Source organism: Lethenteron reissneri, chromosome 5 (assembly GCF_015708825.2).
Source record: "Lethenteron reissneri isolate LAM-NWPU_2019-01 chromosome 5, ASM1570882v1, whole genome shotgun sequence".
In the NCBI taxonomy this organism is placed as follows: Eukaryota; Metazoa; Chordata; class Hyperoartia; order Petromyzontiformes; family Petromyzontidae; genus Lethenteron; species Lethenteron reissneri.
The window spans coordinates 6,725,907-6,748,567 of NC_083783.1; the positions used below are offsets into that span (position 1 = coordinate 6,725,907).

The 22,661-nt window shown below is 46.5% G+C and overlaps 1 protein-coding gene across 3 annotated transcripts in view; it reads right to left on the bottom strand.

The window, feature by feature from the left end:
• Window positions 1-22,661, bottom strand: part of LOC133351810 (kelch-like protein 9) — a 72,497-nt gene that overhangs the window by 33,056 nt on the left and 16,780 nt on the right. For all 3 annotated transcript variants that reach the window (XM_061567372.1, XM_061567352.1, XM_061567362.1), the window contains exon 2: window positions 17,142-17,292. In XM_061567372.1, coding sequence (XP_061423356.1) covers window positions 17,142-17,288 — 147 coding nt within the window. In that variant the 5' untranslated portion in view covers window positions 17,289-17,292. The remainder of the gene's footprint in view (window positions 1-17,141; window positions 17,293-22,661) is intronic.

Consider the following 22,661-nt stretch of genomic DNA (forward strand, 5'->3'; position numbering starts at 1 on the left):
ATGTTGATTATGTCCGGGCACTGTCACTGCTTGCGTCTCAAATTCAACAATCGCTGCAATTCGATGTTTATGTTTAATTGCTATTTGACATTTCAGTGACCCCAGGTCACTCTTGCAAATTGAGACTCTATCCTGGTCTGCAGAGGTCTCACACCTGGTTATACAAAATTGAGACTTGAACCCTGTAGGATGACCTCTTGAAAAGCGACGGGAGGGGGCGGCCGGGGGGGGAGATGGAGGGGGGTGCTTACAGAAACTGATGGGGGGCCAATGTCACAGTTCATATTTACCAAACCCTAAACACATTTTTAACGCTGAACAGAACGAGTAATTAGCCATTTAATTTCGTCTACCGTGCATTCTTCTCTGGCTCTCAACCCCTGTGTTTGAGGCGGCAAGGTTGCGACACCCGTCGCTTAGATGTTAACATGTTTGGACTTGACAAGAATTTAGAATGGCGGGCACGAGGCCACCCCCCTCCCCCGACGCTACAGAACAGCAGCACTAACTGTGCTGCGTGCGGTTAGCGTACACCAGGACGAGCGATCACTCCCCAATGCCTCCGCTGCCTCGCAGCGGAACCAATGCCTCCGACCAAATCGCCCGCCGCACGCGCCGACAGATCTGGACGCTAAGCGGGGGTTGAGCTCGGACAGCCCTCGGATGGGCAGCAGCCACGCGCAGCGCTGGCAGGGGGTACGTTGCGGACAGCGGAAGGCAGTGAAGCAACGTCCATCGCTGTACCGCAACCTACTTCTATGCTCCCGCACACGTGACCAGGCACGGTGAAAGTATGGTCAAACAAAAAAGGGGAAAACCTCTTCTTGGTTCTTTCGGTAAAGTCACGTAGAATGGAAACTAATAAAACAATAAAAATAAAACATAGTAAAATAATTCTCACGACGTTTCGGCCACAACGCAAGCAGCCGTCCTCAGGTGAAGAACAGGTCTGTCGATAAGACAGAGTCTGAATGACACGTCCTGGGCTTGGAGCGTCTATTTAAGCTGGGAGGGAGGAGGAAGAGCGCCTTGATAAAATAATTTGCATATCAAGAGGAATTTTAGCATATTTATGGGAAATGCAGATATGCGACTAGTACTACTTGTGAAATGGTAGGAGGTTTGGCGGGGGGTTTAAAGTCATGTTTTGCCCGTGCACTTATGCAGGACCAGCAGCATCAAAGGGAGGGGATAGGGGGAAGCATTAATAAAGGGAAGGAATGTTAACAGTAGGGGAAAACATATTATCATATTTTCATCCTGGCAAAGGAGGTCCCATGATATGGTCAAACAATAACCCCCACAACTCCAGCATGGCGTGGGGAGGAGGCCTTCATCCAGCAGTGGATTGATACAAAGGCTGTACATTTACGTCGCGATTGACCAACCCAGCACATCTTCTAAATTTTCTCAGGTGCATTTTCACGTATGTACTGTGCAAGAAAGAACCAATTGCCTGGCACATCACCTATTATATGTGATATTTTTTCCCCTTTTAAGGCCACAGTGATGTTATTGACAAAACGTGCCGAGCCTTTTCTTGTCGTCATTGTCGTTCATTCTGCTCGTGGGCTGCAGCAACAGCAGCAGCCGCAGCGGCATCACCAAAAACTGTAAATTCCTTTCTTCATAATAAAGGTTTTTGGGTGAGATTGCGTAAATATAAATGCGTCGTAACCCTCCACCATCCGACACAGCCAATTAGTAAGGGATTTGTCACGTAAAGAAAACGCCAATTAGTTACTACTTCAGCCCACCGGTGTGTTGGAGAGTAAATCCACGACATTTACAATTTGAGTACGAAGTTACGCTGGTAATTACATCAGCATCATCGGGCGATTTACCAGAATAGTGAAGCAATCCACCTGCTCTCGGTCTTAAATAGAGCAAGGCGACATCACTGAACCCAACCCCAAAACCCTTATTATGAATAATATTGGTCGCGAAAGCCTACGCGTTAAACTCAAATTAATTTCTCTCTCGGTGCACGGCAGTTCCGAGGCGTGCCGTTCGCACGCTGTGGCAGAGAGCCGGGGCAGATGAGATGGGGGGCTGAAGGCAGCAGCCTATACGTTTTGGGGGGCCCAGGTGTGTGCATCGACTTTGAGCAAACATTGCTTCTCTCCCTTCGAACAGTGGCGATGCACAGTGATGCGTGTCGTGACAAGGTGAAGTCAACTGCATGTCTATAGCTACCCCTGCAAAGTGTGTGTGTGTGTATGTTAAAACTGAACAAAAAAGATTCACTTTCTCAAAGGAAACAATGGAGATTGATATTCTTGTTTCTTTCGGTAAAGTCACGTAGAAGGAAAATAATAAATAATAAAAGAAAACAACAAATTCTCATCAGGTGATGATGATTGCTGGTGTTGCAGTCGAAACGTCGTGAGAATTTTTTTTATTTTACTATTTCCCTTCTACGTGACTTTACCGAAAGAACCAAGAATATGAATTCCTGCAGTCACGAAAGCTTTAAATCAAATTTAATGGAGATTGCGTCTATGGAATGTGGCCTTTTTTTTGTCCAGCTCTCTGACCGAGGGAAATACAGTGGGGTCCCGTCCAAGAACAAAGACGGAGTGCAAAGTTAAGGAACGAAATGTAAGTGCTGCGCCATGGTTGCGAGATGTTAACTAACTCGCCGGGTCTACAGGAGGACGTGACTGCCTCAGAGCTGTAAGCAGGAGATGAGCGCCGCGGCAAATGCTCATTTCAGCAGGAAATCGTTTTTGACTTGTTTTTCTTGAATGGGGAAAAAAATATTTCACGGCCAACGCCGCCCCCATCGCCCATGCAAACTCCGTTGTTGTTGTTGTTGTTTTTCTATTTATTTTTTTGTCGTTACCCCCCCTCCCCCAGCACCTCCGATTAGCACGGTTGGCTATGTACGTTGGTGCGAAAGAAGTTTAGAATCAGAATCAGAAAGGGTTTTATTCGCCATGAAAGTTCGCACAGACAACCGAGACAACACTAACCCCAGCAGTTCCCAACTCGAGGGTACGCGAACCCCTGGGGGGTACCTGAGGTGATGTATAAATGTGTGAAATTACATGACACACGAGAGTCATAGGTGAATACTCGAGTATGAAAGCGCCAATAAAAAATAGCAACGATGAAATGCAAATCCACGCGGTAACCTAGAACAACGCACTCACTCACCGTGAACAATGCGGGTTTCCAAGAGTAACCACCGAGTGCGAGCCAATAACGTCAAGCACACAGAGGCACCCATTGACATATTTGTTTTATATTCGCTTGCAGATACCAGCTAGGTAGGATAACCTCACAAAATTGCCTATTGGGTTAAGATATTGACGTTCGTTATTCGTACATTTATTTCGAAGGGCGATGTTGGGTCAGGCAAGCGAGTGTGTTACTCGGTTGAAATAAAATTCAACAACCAGTAGCGGACAATGGGGTTGAGAACCAACAGTTGGCCTACTACGGGGCCTGCAGCATATGTTATAAAGGGGCCCTAAATAAAAAAAAGATAAATATTAAACACGCATTTTTTACTTGCATAGTAAAGTAATTGTATTTTTTTTATTTGCTACAAAGCCATATAATACGACAAATCCCTAACCTTAAACACCCAGTCGTTCATAAAAGTTGAAGGCGGTATAGTACTGTAGTAATACAGCAAGTGCAGAAGCACTGGAACGATATTGATAGCTTGAAAGCATTTAGCGCGGGGCCCTTGAAAGTGTGGGGCCCGTAGCATTTGTAGCTAACTTTTGCTACGAGGATAATCCGGCACTGGTCTACACCATATCTTATCTTCGCTGCATGTGTGAAACTGCGTGAGGTGCAAGCAAGCAGACACAAAAAAAAGAATGGCCTGCGTGCGGAGGAATTCATTACGTTTGAAAATCGCTTTTTTCTATTTTAAAAGCAGGCCACTGAAATTTTAATTGGAAACTTGGCAATCACGGGGTCGCAACAGAGAGCAATGATTTACAACGGCGTATTAGCGTAATGCGGTCGTACGTTTTAATACCGTGAAAGGAAAGGTGTATATTGAAATGTTATTATGGTAAGTAAAGAAAAATAGTGCCAGTTAAGTGAATTACGTTTTCATTACGTTTCATTGCAAGTGTATCTTTTTTCGGAGGTATTATTATTTTTATCATTTCAAAAATGGATTATTTTATAATAATGGCATTATTTTACTTTGTTTCTTATTTTATACTTTTATATATTTTTAAAGCATTAACTGATTCCGGTTTAATCAATTATAAGAAAATGTTCATTACCCGTGAATTTTTTTTTTTTTTGCATTTTAGTCATGCATTATGCATTGGGCTCGAGCTACGCGTGTATGTGCGCCTGTGATTCAGTCTGTCCGGAGAGTGGCCGCTACATTCGCAGCGTAACTTCCCATCGTGCAGCAGCTTTCATGGGTGAGACTGCGGAGGCAACACGGTGGTGAGATGTTCACTACCTCGCACCGGTATGCAGGACGCCGTGGGTTCGATCCTGACCCTGATGCCTGTATATTTGGAGTTTGCGTGTTTCTCTCCCTGTGAGTTTAACATAGAGGCAGTTTATACCAAAGGTCACAATCGCACGACGATGATGACAACGACAAAGTGTCCGGACCGTATTTTCATTTTGACGACTTGCCACAACCTTTTGGACAAAAAGGACGATGGAAAAACCTTCGAAGGGAAGTAAAAAAAAAATGAAATTCCTGACGGACAGAAACCTTGGACAACAGCACGCAAACCGTGCCCCCCCTCGCCCCCCCCCCAAAAAAAGTGTGAAGTGGTCATTCAGAAACGTCAGGGCCAAACGGAGGTCACGTGACCTTCAGGGTGCACATTCGAGAGAAGAAATTCGTTCCACGGGCTGCGGAAGCTTTCGGAGCTGTTGGCGAAAGATGAATTCGCGTGCAGAGTAAGCGCAACTCGAAAGAGCACTGGACGCTTTCATCGGCCACGCTGCCTAACAACGGGAAAGTATGCAGTGCCCCAAAAACATTTCTAGAATGCCCCCATCTTTTTTTATTATTATTACTACACACTTTTATTTAACTCTGTCTGTTGTTGTTGTCGTATCCTCAAATGTTGTAACTCACTTTTAACTCACTTCCCAATGTAATATCGACTGCAAACTTGGTATACTTATGTCATACTGATGACAATACTATATTCTATCATGAAAAATAAAAAATAAATGTTAAAGATCTTTTTACACGCTTTCTATGAACTCACTCTGTTGTTTTTGTCGTATCCTCAAATCTTGTAACTCAATTTTAACCCACTTCTCAATGTCATATGGACTGCAAACTTGGTATACTTATGTCATACTGATGACAATACCATATTCTATCATTATTTTTAAAAAATATATTTTTACACGCTTTCTATGAACTCACTCTGTTGTTGTTGTCGTATCCTCAAATCTTGTAACTCAATTTTAACCCACTTCACAATGTAATATCGACTGCAAACTTGGTATACCTATGTCATACTGATGACAGTACTAAGTTCTATCATGAAAAAGAAAAAAAAGTATTTTTAGACATTCATTTTTATATGTTATGTCTCTACTTGGGCCTAATTGTCCACGCTCAACTGACGTTGGCTGTAAATCACCACGGCCCCTTACGTCACGGCAAGCTTCGGGGCCACTTCCTGGAGTCGTGGAGTTCTGCCATTACTAGTACGATACATTTCATTAAAGCGTGTTTTTTAAAAAAGTATTTTTAAATATGACTTATTTAAAATAATACGTTTTTTTTTTTCCTTTAAAAAAATACATTCCATTTGCGCTATGTACCTCAAGTCACGGGACGATGAAATATACATTCGGAACTCTGCAGGGAGCCATGCGTCAACCTCGTGTCAAATACTTGCCCTGGAAGTTGATCCTACAGAACTACTTCTGCAGTCACACCTTGTGCATGCCTTGCCAAGAGTGGTGGTCGTATATCCATCGATGTCTAAGTCTGAGAGCTGGAATCTCACCACGTGAATTACGAACGTGTTTTAATGTGCTGAGTTGTTTTTGTCTGCATTCATTGGTGACAAGCCTGAGATTATCAACTCAATAAACGCCTCCCTCTATATGAGTCTATGGGTCTCTATGTAAGTCCATGATTCTCTATGTAAGTCTATGATTCTCTATGTGAGTCTATATGTCTCTGTAAGTCTTTGATTCTCTATTTGAGTCTATGTGTCTCTGTAAGTCTTTGATTCTCTATTTGAGTCTATGGGTCTCTATGTAAGTCTATGATTCTTTATTTTAGTCTATGGGTCTCTGTGTAAGTCTATGATTCTCTATGCGAGTCTATGTGTCTCTGTGTAAGTCTATGATTCGCTATGTGAATCAATGTGTCTCTGTGTAAGTCTATGATTCTCTATTTGAGTCTATGGGTCTCTATGTAAGTCTATGATTCTCTATGCAAGTCTATTGTTCTCTATGTAAGTCTATGATTCTCTATGCAAGTCTATTGTTCTCTATGTAAGTCTATGATTCTCTATTTGAGTCTATAGCTCTCTATGTAAGTCTATGATTCTCTATGTGTGTCTATGGGTGACCGGCCTAAGACAAACATCTAACTTTACGCGAGAACCTGGTTTAATCACAACTCAGTCTAGGCGAGTCTGCGTATCTCTGCGCAAGTCTATGGGTCTCTATGTGAGTCTATGTGTCTCTGTGTAAGTCTATGCTTCTCTATTCGAGTCTATGTGTCTCTGTGTAAGTCTATGATTCTCTATTCGAGTCTATGTGTCTCTATGTAAGTCTATGATTCACTATGTGAGTTTATGTGTCTCTGTGTAAGTCTATGATTCTCTGTGAGTCTATGTGTCTCTATGTAAGTCTATGATTCTCTATTCGAGTCTATGTGTCTCTGTGTAAGTCTATGATTCTCTATTCGAGTCTATGTGTCTCTATGTAAGTCTATGATTCACTATTCGAGTCTATGTGTCTCTATGTAAGTCTATGATTCTCTATTCGAGTCTATGTGTCTCTGTGTAAGTCTATGATTCTCTATTCGAGTCTATGGGTCTCTATGTAAGTCTATGATTCACTATTCGAGTCTATGTGTCTCTATGTAAGTCTATGATTCTCTATTCGAGTCTATGTGTCTCTGTGTAAGTCTATGATTCTCTATTCGAGTCTATGTGTCTCTATGTAAGTCTATGATTCACTATGTGAGTCTATGTGTCTCTATGTAAGTCTATGATTCTCTATTCGAGTCTATGGGTCTCTATGTAAGTCTATGGCTGACCGAGGTCGAGAAGCCCGCTTGCATCACGGGTGACTGCCTGGATATGAACCCAGGATCTTAGCGCTGCTGGCTCAATACCCTGCCCTCTGGAGGCTACCCAGCCACCGTTCCAATTGCCTGTATTGAGAGCGAGAGGGAGCTTGCAGAAGTGTTGACTGACCTATAGTTGGATACGGTATAATTTTACACTGCAAGGCGAGTGTTCGTGGATGGATGGCGGCTGAGTGCCCTTTGAGTTGTGTTTGCTCCCCCCCTGCCAACACATCCCTCGGTTTGTTGTCTCGCACACTGCCTGTGGCTATGCGCACCCACTTTGCAGTCTGGCAATGTCACAGTGAAACAAGCCTGTTTGGCACTGCACTCCGTGGAAAACTCACCGAGAGGTTCAATGTTAATACAATATTGCTGCGTGCGTGTGCGTGTACCGCCCTTTTTACAATCCACTGCTGGATGGATGAGGGCTTGCCCATGCGCTGACCAGTATCAACCCTGCTCAGCTGTCAGGATATTATGGGGTGGGGCATTCTGCAGCGATTTCATCAAAGGCCTATTTCTGTGAATGTACAAAAATGACTTTTCAAACACGGGTGAAAGAACTCTTTGCAAAGCGCTACTTTCGTTCGACACGTAGAGTAAGTAGTATGAAATAATATCAATAATTAAGTCACCTCCCATTGCCTGGCTGCCAATCCATTACACTGGTCAACAAAAAAAAAAAATTCTGGCCTGGACTTTTGCAGCTGTTTTAGACTAATTTCAGGGTGCTGATTCCAAATCTGATCTCAGATTTACTCTATCACATCATTTTTATGCTATCAGCATACCCCATTTTCATTGATTTTACCCGAAATTAACCCTGTCACTTATGATTGCAAGTTGTTGCGAGTCAGTGACTGCTTTAGTGTTAAAATATGGTGCTGTATTTTTAGGATAGTGTGTTTATAATATCATTTTATGTAGATATCCACATTTATTTAATATTTTTCTTCTGCAGTTTTTATTGAAAATGCAATATTTGATATCTCAAAAACCTGATGTGATAGACAAAAACTGATGCCAGATTTGGAATCAGCACCCCAAAATTACCTTAAAACCGTTGGAATACCTTATGCCAGAAAAAGTGTGTTGACCAGTGTTATTAATGTTGGCCGCCCCCTTCACAAGACGTGCCATGTCTAAGCGCGCTTGATTTCCTTAAATAGTGTGGACGGTGCCTTTAACCTGCCTGCGTTCATCAATCCACGCATCCCTCCCTCTCTCTCTCTCTGCCTCTTCAGGGTAATTCCAGGCATGCATCTCTCCACGCTGCTCTGCGAACTTTTCCGTTCTTGTTTCGATATATATTCGAAGTATTAATGACCGCGTGCCTGCTGCGGGGACGCCTGAATACGATCCTGTGAAAGATACGCAAACACATCGCAATCTTCTCACGGGACCGAAATGGCATGCGAGGCGGCTCCAAATAAAGAATGCGCTGGCGGTTTGTCGGCAAACACGCGGACGTGTCCACGCATCCTTGCGATGATATAGATTTTCTCCATGCGTTGCAAATGTGTAAAGAAGCCTGATCAATGGAGTGTTCAATAGATAATTATACACAGCGGCAACTCGACGATTTGAGGAGCGGTGCGTTATGGGTTTTGAAATACACCAACATAAAAAAAACACAACAAATATAAACACAACGGGGCAAGGGTTTCGCAGCTAATGAAACACATTATATTATTTGATCAACTTGTAAACGCAATTAAGCACGATACGCTGCGAGGGAATTACAAATCGGCGGCAGAAATATCAGGCAAAGGTCGTCAACAAATGCGTGAGCACTCGATGCTACGCTGGACATTTCTGCTAATCTGCATAGCGGGCTAATTGCTCGCATCACGCCAATTAAGGGCAGTTGCACACGGATCGCCGTGCCAATTTGCAGCGCCCTAATCGCATTGCACACGCACGGCGGAATGTGCACGCCCCCCCCCCCCCCCCCCACGTGCCTGGCCAACACCACGCCCGGCCGCCTTTGTCTCCTCCGAGTGTCGATGTTTTTAGACACCGCAACCAGGTACTCATTTGAGGCCGAGTCGACCTAGGCGAGGCTCAGGACCGGTTCGTAGCGCAGTGCGTTAACCGCTGCGCCACAGAGCATGGGCCAAATGCGACCGGTTACCTCATTTCAACTCAAGGCTGCAATTGGAAACGGCCCGGCTATTGTAATTTCCCATCCAAATTATATTAATGAACTTAATCTACTAATTATATTTAATTGGGGGGGGGGGGGGCAAGCTGTCTAAGTCAAACGCAAGCCAACGAAGTAAAAAAAAATTCTGATGACAAGTGGCTTTAAGCAACGCGACTCTTTGCGGCATAATAAAAGCACAGAAGACGCTTGCTTGTGATTTGTTACAACGTGCAGACGCAACTTTGTTTTCCATCGCCTTCCAACTCGCGGGTACAGAACGCCTCTTGGATTTTTAATCACCGACACATTACATACAGATTCACAAATCGCCCCCCTTTCTCTCCCCCACCTCTAGCCCCAGCCCCCCCACGTCCTGTCCACCCAGCAGACTCAAAGGGCACACCACAGTTGATCGATTCATGTGCTGCATGTGTGGAGGGGTAAAGTGTGGGCTGCTCCCACCATACTCTTAGGTTTATTCGGTAAAGTCACGTGGGTAAAAAATAAATAATAAAAATGAAATAATAGAAATAATAATAGAAATTAAATAACAAATCACGACGTTTCGGAGGCAACACAAGTCTCCGTCATCAGGTGGGACCGTCACAGCCAGATTTACTGTAGCCAGTGAGGCACAATTCCCAACTCCCCCCCCCCCCCCAACACGTCCCATTCATTGGCTGCCACATTCAGATAAGCCCCTCCCTCCTCCTCCCCCCTTAACTTGTATTTAAGGGCTTGTCTCTTGGAATTTTGCCTCACTTGATACAATAAATCTAGCTGCGACGGTCCCACCTGATGACGGAGACTTGTGCTGCCTGCGAAACGTCGTGAATTATTATTTTATCAATATTATTTATTTATTATTATAAATTTTCTACCTCCGCGGCTTTATTATTTATTTATAATTATTAATTTTTTTCTTCCGTGACTTTACCGAAAAAACCTAAGAGTATGAATCATTGCAGTCACGAAAGCTTCAAATCTAGAATTGCTCCCACCTTCATCGAAGACGCCCGGCCAACGAGGAGGATTTGGCCATAGACTTTCCATCTCGCATACGAGGCTCGCCTCTAAGTCTGGGGTCCCTTCCGCCGGCAGTGGCACGAGGAATGTGCCCGTTGGCCGCATTGGGAGACGTCTGGATTGATTGCACGTCCAGTGTGATAACCATTACACCAAATGCAGCAACATCCTTGCACCGCACTCGATATAAACTAAAGACGACGTTTCGTATTACCGGGTGAGCACCACTGAGCTACTGAGCTCTCTTTCAGAAGCGAACTGGCCACAAATGACAGCTCAACGAAGTGGCTTGGTGCGTGGAAATCTATCGCAGCCGAATACTCTAAACGCGTGATTCTAAATGTGGAGGGAAAAACCGGGGGACCCGGAGAAAAATCCACGCTACCACGGGGAGAATATGCAAACTCAAAATACACAGGCGTTAGGATTGAACTGACAACCTCCTGTATACCAGGCGAGGTAGTTAACATCTCGCCATCGTGGCGCTTTCAAAGGCCTTCTGCAGTACATGACATCGTATTCAGTAGAGCAATAACAACACACCAGAGTACTTCTAGATTTGAAGCTTTCGTGACTGCAAGGATTCACACTCTTTGGTTTTTTCGGTAAAGTCATGTAGGTAAAACAATCAATAAAATTAAATAAATGAAAACAACTAAATTAAATCACGACGTTTCTGAGGCAACACAAGCTTCCTTCATCAGAGTACATTAACAGAAACATATATACTCTAATAACCGTGTTGGCCTATTTTCATAAATCCTGATTTTGTCATTTCTTAAAGAAAATTTAAAATCATGCACACGTGCAATCTTCTTTGTCCCCCCCCCCCCCAAACAAAGCGTGCTTTGCACGTAAGATATGGTCATCATTACCATCATCCATATGTTGCTATGATCCCCATCACCAAGGCCCAGTAACCGTCATTATTACGGGAAGAAATGGTGCCACCCAGGATAACCACGGTCCTTCCCTCTCTCTATTAACTGCGGGAGGAGTGTCGCATACAAATGAAGTGGCACAGAGCGTTTGTCGTAAGTGTTTGCACGGCTGGGTAAAATCTCCAGTAAATGGGCCTCTAACTCTGGCCACCATCTCAAAGCTTCGCCACCTGTGCCGGTGCACCGCCAAGCCTTGCTCTTGAGGCCTAAGTTATTGAACGTCTCGAAATTTGCAGCGTTCTTGAGATCACCCCAGCAACCGGGCAGGAAACGTCGGCACGTCATGCCGCGAACATGGAGGTACAACCAGAAAGAAACGCGCCTCGATAATTTCATGGCTCCGGGAAGTTGCGCCTTCTCCCTCCGCTGGTCCACGACTTGTCACTGGGACTGCTGGACGCAACTCCAAACGAGACTGATCGACCGTATTCATGGCTTCTGTAGCATCAATGCAATGGGGACTCTTTTGGTCTTTTTGTTTGCTATCGTCTTTATTTATCATGGCGTTCCCTGATATTTCATTATTTACTCGCGCTCGCCCTACAATACGGAGTAAGTCACCGGGGAATGATATCTCAATGGTCGGCAATTTGTTTGTCTGCTTTGAGTTTTTTTCCTTCGCGACATCTGGCTGTCCACACTCCCTCCGCTCTGTAGGCATGGGTGCCGCACAGGTCATTGTCACAAACCCATCATCATCATCATCAGCTCTCCTGTCCAGGCTCATGTTCCCGATGTTTCTTTGTGGTAGGTAGCCCGTAGTGTCGTGTTTCTCACTGCTGTCCCCGTAACACTCCTCCCCTCCCCGCCTCATCGCCCACGCCTTGATCCTACTGAAAGGTGGCAACCGCAGACGGTTGCACGGTGGGGGGGCGTCACAAGGAACTGGAGTTGAGAAACACTGCCACGGTGTTCAGACAATCTTCCAGCGTGCCAGCCTGGCCACACGGCACGACCCCTTGTCCGTGTATAGTCCATCTTCTTGGTTCTTTCGGTGAAGTCACGTAGAAGGGAAGAAATAAAATAATAAAAATAAAACATAATAAAATTATTCTCACGACGTTTCGGCCACAACGCAAGCAGCCGTCCTCAGGTGGAAAACCAGGTCCGTCGAGGCGACAGAGTCTGAATGAAACAGCACACGAGCTTGGAGCATATATATAAGCTGGGCGCCTTGACAAAGGAATTTGCATATCAAGAGGAATTTAGCATATTTATGGGAAATGCAGGTATGTGATTAGTACTACCTATGCATGTGCATTATGCAGGATTAACAGCATCAAAGGGAGCTGCAGGTACTGCTGCTGCTGCAGTTGCTGCTGCTGCTGCAGTTTCTGCTGCTGCTGCAGTTTCTGCTGCTGCTGCAGTTTCTGCTGCTACTGCAGTTGCTGCTGCTACTGCAGTTGCTGCTGCTGCTGCATGTATAGTCCGTCCGAACATTCGTACCGAACTCGCAATCAGAAATGTTGCGAGTTCACATCCTGCTTCGGTGATTGACTCAGCCCATCGTCCCTTTGGGGGTCAATTAAACGAGTGCCAATTAGTGGGGGAACTCAACGGGGTTGTCCTCTCAGACAAAAAATAATCGGCCCTGGCATAGGAATGTGGAATTTTCACTACTGGTTCAGGGCTGTAAAGAATAGATGAGCACCAACTCAATGCACAGTTGAGAAGGAAACCTCGCAGACTGTTGACTCTTCAACACTCTGCACCGAAGCTGTCAAAGTGTTACGATCTCCACACCTGCAATTGGCTCACCTTTTCAGATTTACCTCGGCTACCTGTGAACTAATGGATTTGAAAAACTACTGTCTTGAGCAGAAACATCATTGGGTTGCGCCGCAGTGGAAATGGCAAACTTTCAACATGTCCGTCAGCAACACTCGGGAACAAATATTTAATAGGCGACATTTGGGGCAATGGACCTTCATTGTTGCAGAGACAGTCTGTCGCTGTCGACATAAATAATTGGCGACGTTTCAAGCAATGTCCCTTCTCCTTCTTCTTCGTTCATACGTCTGATGCAGATGCAGAACAACGGCCACAATTTCACATTCAGGGGGTCAAGACCAGATAACTGCGTCAGGAGACAGCGGAGTGCGACATCGTTGTGATGATGCACTCCTTCGCATTTGTGGATCGGGGCATTGCGTCGTGAAACGTTGTGTACGGTCTGCTCTGGATGAGTTTTTTATTTGCCAGTGCTGTGAAGTTAAGAGTCATTGCCCGATTACCTAATTGTTTCCCCTTTCGGGGAGTGTAATTGATGAATAGTGTTGTAATTTTACCGTTTACAATTTAATCTCTCCCGAGCCAATCATTCGTGAAACAGATTAAAAATAAAAATGTTAATAAAAATGTTCATCTGCTTATGCGTTAACGAGTCTTATTTTCCAACACATTCGCAGTCTCTCCAACCATTCATTTCTTGCTTCGTGGTCTTGCTCTTGATAGAGTCTCCCCGTGGTTGCCTCGAGGCCTCAACTTGCGGGGTCTTGTGTCGTGAAATATGGGGTCGTGACACATTCGAAAAGGCCCCTTCGGGACGCTTGGCCACGCTCGATTATTGGAGTGGGTGGTGATTTTGTTTGGCGTGACGTGCCCTGGCCCGACAGCTTCGTGCGTGGGAATTCGCGTTTACAGAATTCGAGTTCCTCGCCCAAATGCGCTAAGGAGAGCTAATCATAGAAATCCTCATCGTCGTCAATCATCAGCAGCAGCAGCGGCGGCGATGAACTATCCACCGCTGGATGAAATCCTCCCCCCCCGCCAAGCCGTCGTTGTCCGTCACAGCCATGCGACGCGACAATCCATCTCAATGCTTCATTTGAGCGGATTTCTCATTGATCCATCTCCGTGGTAGACTTTATTTGGCACCCACCGCGTCGTTCGTCTCGACCACCGGCCGTCATTACTTCAAGCGACGCGTCCCGCCCAAGGCCACTTACTTTTCTTAACAGTCAATGCGACAACACCTCTAATCCACGTTAATAAAAGAAAATGCATAACCCATCGGCGCTATGGCCCTCTGGTCGTGCACAATTCCAACAGCATCAGTTCAGTTCCGAGTAAACTCTGGACCGCTTTCGACATGCAGTGTCTCACCAGCAGCCAAGCGTGCTGGAATCAATGCTGGCGAGCCGCCAGATGTTCAAGGCAAGGACTCTCTCGTGAAGTGGGAGACAAGAGCAGGTCGTGGTGCTTTTAAAATAATTATCTTATGAAAGGAAATCGGCGTATGAATGTACGTAACGAAGAACAGCTATTTAACGGGAATGGAAACACTTTCCAATTACGCGCGGGCGACGATACCGTGCGCGATTTTCCAGCAAGAGCCTTCCATTGAGCTCAGCCTGCGACTCGCACCTGTCGTGCTACAGGCAGGTGCGAAGGGAAGCGAGGAGGAAGAAAGGGACACTGGGAAATTTGCGAAATGAAAGAACGCGGAAAGTCCATCATTGCGGAAGAGAGAATCTTATCGGAAAGGTTAAGGGAAAAAAGGTGGGGGCGGGGGCGGCGGGGGGGGGGGGGGCCGCGTGTTTCGTTTAATCAAGAGCCGAGGCCTAAAACATATTGAAAAGTCAAACGAGAGGTGGCCACAGCTCTCGTGAGACAACTCTGTGCGAATTCACGCTTTAGTCATCAATCAAGAAAAGGGTGCCTTAAAGCTGCGTGGTTTCACACAAACATAATGGTCCCCATATAACCTCACAGAAAAAAAACATTTTGGGGGGGCACGTGCCGCAACCTTTTTTGAGGCCTGCACGGCGCTTGAAGGGTGCGATGTGGCCGGCGTCCCAGGCCCGGCCGCCTTTTTCTCCGATGTCGACGCGGCGTGCCGGGCGCTCATTTAATTTTCATCTGACAAGAGAAACTCGTTGCACCGGAGGACCCAATTCAATCACGGAAGGGCCGAGACTCAGAATTGAACCCCGTCTCTTGGCGGTACCCGCCCGCCGAGTCAACCTAAGGGATCCCGAGGTATAATTGCCGCTGACGTTAGCCGTTGGCAGGATACGAACTCGGGTCGCCGGGTTCATCACGCAGCCCGTCAACCGATGCGGTGCCATCTCCCTCTTTGCAGTGGTGGATGCGAGAAAATTGGTATGGTATTGATATTTACCACAGAAAAAAAATATTTATTTCTTTGTAAGAACTGCCCACCACCGTAAGATGTTTCTTGGCCCCGGCTCTGCCCTATTGTGTGTGTGTGGCTTCACGCACAGACACACACAAGCGCCAGATCCCGAACACAGACCGCGACAAAAAACCTCGTAGCTGAGATTCCACCGTTTGTTTCATGATTGTCGTTGTTATGATAGACACGCCAAAACGCTCGCAGGTGCGACAATCGCACGCGACGTTTTTGGCGGGCCAGCGCACGGAAAATTATATCTGCGCGGCAGCGGTTCTGAATTTTTCTTGACAAAAGCCGTCTTGGCACGGGGTCTGCTCCGCTGATGTCTACCTTAAAGCTTGCCAGCTCCCCCTCCTAAGAGCCTCCATCCAAGATGTCATCACGTTGTGTTGACAGCGCGAGCCGTAATGGGTGGGTGGGGTGGAGATGGTCGTGAGAGCCATAGCTAGGTGGGTACAATCAGCAGTAGTAATTGGATTTAAAGCTTTCGTGACTGCAAACTCACAGACTCAGAGACCCATAGACTCACACAGAGACCCAAACACTAACACAGAAACCCATAGACTCGGAGATCCATAGACTCACACAGAGACTCATAGCACTGGCTTCCAGTAAGATTTCGCATTCAGTATAAGTTAGCCATGCTGGTCTATAAAGCACTGCTCGGTCTTGGCCCAATATACCTCGGGGCCCTGACTGATCTCCCACACGACCGGAGTTTATGCTCTACGCTCTTTAGAGCAGCACCTGCTACGGCTACTCTCCCAGCCTCGGCTCTTTGCTCGCCACTGGGTAGGGGTCGGGCATTCTGAAGCGTCGCCCCAAGGATATGGAATACCTAGCCAGCGGTGATCCGGCACGCTGGAAGGCCTCGGTGTCTTTCGGAGGAAGTGCAAGATTCACTGTTTTCTCATGGCTTTCACTGGAATGTTCTTTAAGTTTGTCTTTGCATTTTATTTAGCGTACAACGTTTTGATACCCCCTTGAGCGGAGGTGATATTACATTTAAAATAAATACGGTTCCGGGTAAATACAGTTACATAGACTCAGAGACCCACAGACTCACACAGATACGCATAGACTCACGGAAATAATTATAGACTAGCACAGAGACGCATGGAATCAGAGACCCACAGACTCACAAAGAGACTCATAGACTGACATAGAGACCTATAGAATCACACAGAGACCTTTAGACTCACACAGATACGCATAGACTCACGGAGAGACCCATAGACTAGCACAGAGACGCATGGAATCAGAGACCCACAGACTCACAAAGAGACTCATAGACTGACATAGAGACCCATAGAATCACACAGAGACCCATATAATCACACAGAGACCTTTAGACTCACACAGATACGCATAGACTCACGAAGAGACCCATATACTAGCACAGAGACGCATGGAATCAGAGACCCACAGACTCACAAAGAGACTCATAGACTGACATAGAGACCCATAGAATCACACAGAGACCCATATAATCACACAGAGACCTTTAGACTCACACAGATACGCATAGACTCACGGAGAGACCCATAGACTAGCAATGGTGGGGGTGCCCATTCGATGAAGCCCCACATGCTCATGGTACCAGCGCGGTGCGGTTTGTACCTGTACCACGTGTGCGCTGTGCGTGTTGCTGGTGAACACGCGTGTGCCCCCGGCTGGCTTGCAGTTTGACACCGCCAGTGCTGCCCGAGGACAGGGCTCTCCTTCCATGGGCAGGGCTCTCATGGCAGCCTTGCCCTCATCGCCCATGTACCTACACACGCAGGGGGGTGGGGTGGCAGGGGGGGTACATGCAGCAAGGGCACCAACGTTTACATAAGTGTAAAGAAAGAGAACGATCGGTTTAACACGTAGGCTTTCGCGACCAATATCATCCATGATACGAGTATTTTTTTTGGGTTAGATCACGTAAGTATATGGAAGTGTCGTTAAACCCGCTACCACCCGACACAGCCAATTAGTAAGGTTTGTCACGTAAACAGAACGTGCCAATTCGTCATTAGTACAGCAACACCGGCTGTGTGTTGGAGTGCATTGCAAATGTTGCGGCTATGGCCACGTTACCTGACAAACCTTACTAGTTGGCTGTGTCGGGTGGTGGCGGGTTTAACGACACATTTATATATTTACGCGATCTAACCCCCCCAAAAAAGATGTGTATTATGAAAGAGAAAGATGTCCCCCCCCCCCCCGTGTAGACGACGTAGACTTTTGGCACAAGTGCCGTTGGCGAGTGCACGTGTTAACGGCGGCGTGGCACGCGAAGGGGGTGGTGTGGCCGGGCCCCTTTGTCTTTCCAATGCTGATGGAGTGGTGGGGGGGGGGGTTGGAGTTCCCTCCCACAACACACCATACCGGGTCCGGTGTGTAAACCGATGTTCAAAACACTAACACGTCCCGTGGAGCCTACGTGCAGTGTTGGCATACACATTATACACAAAGCGCTTGCCACAAATGAACCACAATTCCTTGCTTACCTCGAGGACCATAAACCATCATCACGCGAACTCCACTCATCCTCTCAGCGGCTTTTGGCTACCCATCGAACAAAGGCGGTGGTCACCGCAGCGCTTTTGCGGCCGTCTGGAACGCGCTTTCCTCCGATATTAGGAAGCCGCTGCAGCTAAGCACTTTTAAATGATCTAGATTAAAAAGTGATTATATAAAAGTGATTTTTGCGTGTGTTTAGTTTGCTATCCTCCCCCGCACCTCCGATCAGCACAGTTGGCTGCTTGCGGTGCGAAAGAAGTTCAACGCACGTGCGTACAAAAGTCCTGTTAGCGAGCACCCATCAAGGCCAGCACGGCGAACGTAGCAGGTGGTGTGATTGGCATCACACACACGTGCGTCTTCATTCCCCAGTGGTGCATGTTTACGCGTCGTGTGAGGTCCTCGTTTAGAGGCTGAGCCGACGTAGAGAAGGCACAGGACTGGACGATGAAGCCGGAGCAGGCGGCCGTCCCCCTTCTGGCCTTGTGGTCGCAATCGGCCCTCTCTGGATCCATCATATCGCCGGTGACTCTGCTCCGACCGTCACTGAGACTCGGCGTGAGGTCGTGCACAGAGGTCAACGCGGACCATCAACGTAGCACCCCTCGGCTGTCCAAGTTAAATGGTTTTAGCCACGGCCGGGAATTTGGCTTGCAGCGCAGTGCGCTAACCACTGACGCTAACCTCTTACCGTATACATACACACGCAGCAAACATTGCCACCCGTCGTTCGCCACTTAAGTGGCCGTGATGTTACCACGGCGCTTGTTGCCAGACGTTGGGGCCACGTGAAATGTCGAAGGCTCGGTGGCAGGATGTCACGGGAAAGACTCAGGTAACTATGACTGACTGAAATGACGGGCAGATGCATCAGCTGTGCTCCCCACTCTGACAACTCGCCCAACGCTCGGCTCGTTGTTGTGAGCGTCGCTCACCCCCCCCCCCCCCTCACTCCGTTTTTGTTGGAGGGAAACCACCTTTCAATAGCCAGCAGAGGTCAATCTTGACTCTGCTGGTACTGGTCATCAGCAAGTCCTGTCAGCTCCAAATCTTTCCAGACCACATCAACCCATCACCTCTGTAGCCCATGTCACACACAACGTAACCCCATTCAATATGGCCAAACAGAAGCTTCTTGGTAACCAACAGTGTCTGGGCACGCGGGCTTTGTGACCCAGCCAATGCAGCCTAAGCCTGCCGGCCAAGGACCGAGCGATGGGACCGTGTCCAGATCTTTGCAGCATCTGGGGTGAGCTCAAGCAATCCAGACTGGTTAAACCCAGGGTGGATCTGAGACAGCCCAACCTGTACGGTTCAACCCGGCTTAAGCACACACACACACACATGGTGGGGGTGGGTGGATGTTGTGGGCTCAGTGAGGGTTTATTTAAGTCGCTCTCGGGAGGAGCAGCCGGTAGACATTAACGCAAATCGCACTGGTGGACGCGACGCTTAGACGTGCCGGTAACAAGTAACATTGGGACCGGGCAATCGGCATCTCTCCCAGGTCACGTGGTTGAGTTTTCAAGGTCACCTGAGGAGCGTTGCGGTGGGGGAAGTATGGCTCTCCTGATGGGAACATCACGCTGTCGTCGTCGTGAAGATAAAATTCCCTGAATTTGTATCACGTGGTCCTTTTCAAACTCGTTATTAGGCGTTTAGCTGTTTAACAAAGTGCACTTCCTAGCGGCGTAATAAAAAAGTTGTCTCCATCGAGACGTTCAAGCTGTTAACGATCATAACACAATAATAATAATACAGCGCTGCGTATGAATAAATGTGACTGAACGACGATCAACTTTAAGCAACATGCGAGTCACAACGTAATGGCTTTAATCTACACGAGAAGTGAGTAGCAGCCATAAAAATAACGCGATAATTGGCGAATTAACAGCGACGGTGCAAGTGTGCACCGTTTGAGAGCAATGCGATGCACGTTAAATTGAAATGAGGCAGCAGCCCTGAATAAGTTTCCAAACGGCATAGACATTACGGTGTTCCTACTCAACGGGATATAAATTGCTGTGAGTCTCAACGATATATTATTCGGAAGTTCATTAAAATTAAAAAGAACTCACGCAACGTAACCTCAACAGACGCAAAGCCGGCAACAACTTTAAACATGTTTCACATTAACAACGCTGGAACACATCATCCCTTTCAAATTTGTCTTCATTGCACATTTTCAAAGCTGATTGGATTGACCCAGTTGCGGACAAAGTCACCAAGTTCCGTCAAGCATATGTAGATGTAAAAATATATAACCACGGTGTGTTCCTTGCCTACACCATCGCCATGAACCCACAGAGTGTCATCACCCCGTCCTCAACCCACTCATATTCACCAGATTTGCTACCAAATGACATTTGTTTAAATCTAGGATTGAAGCTTTCGTGACTGCAGGAATTACTATACTCTTTAGATTTGAAGCTTTCGTGACTGCAAGGATTCATATTCTTGGGTTTTTTCGGTAAAGTCACGTAGGTACTTGATACAGCAAGCATGCTGTGACGGTTCCACCTGAAGACGGAAACTTGTGTTGCCTCCGAAACGTCGTGATTTTTATTTTATTTTTATTTTATTTTACTTTTATTAATTTTAATTAAATTTTTTTACCTACGTGACTTTACCGAAAAAACCCAAGAATATTACTATACTCATTGGTTCTTTCGGTAAAAGTCACGTATGTAGAAATGTCGTGATCTATTTAAAATATTACTTTATTTCTACACACGTGACTTGTGTTCTGTTCTTCCCGTTTGCCGCGAATGAAACGCGCACCCTGAATTTAGGAAAGAGGTTTCTGGATGTCGCTCCAGCCATCATCCAGGAACCCAGCTGGGGAACCTGAAATCCGTCCTCCCGGGAGAGAAGAAGTACCAGAGACGCCTGGACACGTGGCAGGGCCGCTGGGATGACTCTTGTGTTCGATCAGGAGATACATTTGATGAGTAATGACGTCCTTTTAGTTGCGTCTAAATAAAAGTAGTCCCTGTACTCTTGGATCAAACCTCGTATATATAATAAATACTCGCCTATAGCTCGTCCAAGGACGGGTGTATTGCAGTAAATCTGACATTGAAGAGAAAAGCAGGCAGTAAACTAATATTCAGTGCATCCATTGGTGTGCCATTTGTTATGACCGGTAACACAGATCTTGTTTTATTTCACGCTGATATCCCATGTTCATCATTGCGCCCTGATTCATTCTACGTCTCAACAAGGGTTACAGGGTTCGCGTGGCGTGAGGGTTCTGGATTTTTAATGAGGGATAAGTTCTCGGTGAAGAGGCCCTCACCCATGTGGAGTGACGTCAACCGCTCACGATTATTAATGACAGCGTTACGGAGTGAGCGTGACATCGACGCTCTGGCTTTTCATATATTAATGATTTCTTTATTGGCTTTACTTTCCGTAAAGAAAGGAAGCTAATTTTTATAAACAAATTTTCGTTTCCGCTCCACCTCCTTCATGCGGAGTGACATCACCCGTTCATGATTATTAATGAGGGGGGCTGTTCGACGTGGAGTGACGTCACGCGCGTTACACACAGACATTCTTGGCTCATATTCGTGATAATCGTTCTACATTCGAACGTAGATGTTGGAGCATAGGAAGTGCAGTGCAACAATAGATTTTGCTGCACAGCCCCGTAGCCACCCTTATTACCGACTGGTGCACGTCACTCACTCGTCTAAGCACCGTACAGGCCCAGGCCTGATAATTGGTTTTTTACCCTTCTATCTGGCAACAAAACTGACACTTTTTTTACAAGGGGTCATGTTTGCATAGACCACAATACCTGCAGTCATAATGTAAACAAAAAAACATAACTCTGATAATGTGCACTGTCCTTGAAGTTGATTGGTCCACACCCGAGACAGCTTTCCTTAGAGCCTAGTCTCACATGGGTTGGCCCAGGCCTGCTTAGCTTCAGGAATCTGATGAGATGGACACATACTGTGTGATGTAGCCATAGGCAAGTGCTGAAATAAGTCGAATAAAAACATCCTTCCGTCAGCTCTATCGTCCAAGTGGAATTGCTCTATCACCGTCATCGTCGGCATTTGCTCAATCCACTGCTGGATGAAGGCCCTCCCCCAATCCGCCCCGCCACCTGCTCACGAACAGACCTCATTGTTCCATCGCCACGGCGGATGCCACTCCTCACCGTCGATCAGCGTTCCCATCTCGCCGTGACGTCGTCCCTGCCCATGCCCCCCACTCACTTTGCGTCACGGTCTGAATTATGTCATTCTCCGCCTGCGTGCGTTCTCGAATCCACGTGCAGTTCCTCTTCCCGTCGCTCAAATGCATTTCCGCGAGCGTCCATCTCTCCACATTGCTGTGGGCATGCGCAGTGTAATTGCCCAACTCGATGGAAATTAATATTTAAACAATTAATGGGAATACCATAGCGACGCAAATGAAATCTGTGTTCTCAAAGAGTCACCCACAGAGTGCTATAAAATAATTATTTTCGCGAGTCATGAATACGTTATCATTGTTTATCTCTGAACTTTCATCGTGCCGTCAATTCTTGAAGCAACGGTTTGATATTATTTTTTTTGGCTTTCAAAATTAATTGCACATCGTGGAGTTGGAGAGACGGGGAGAGAAAAAGAAAACATT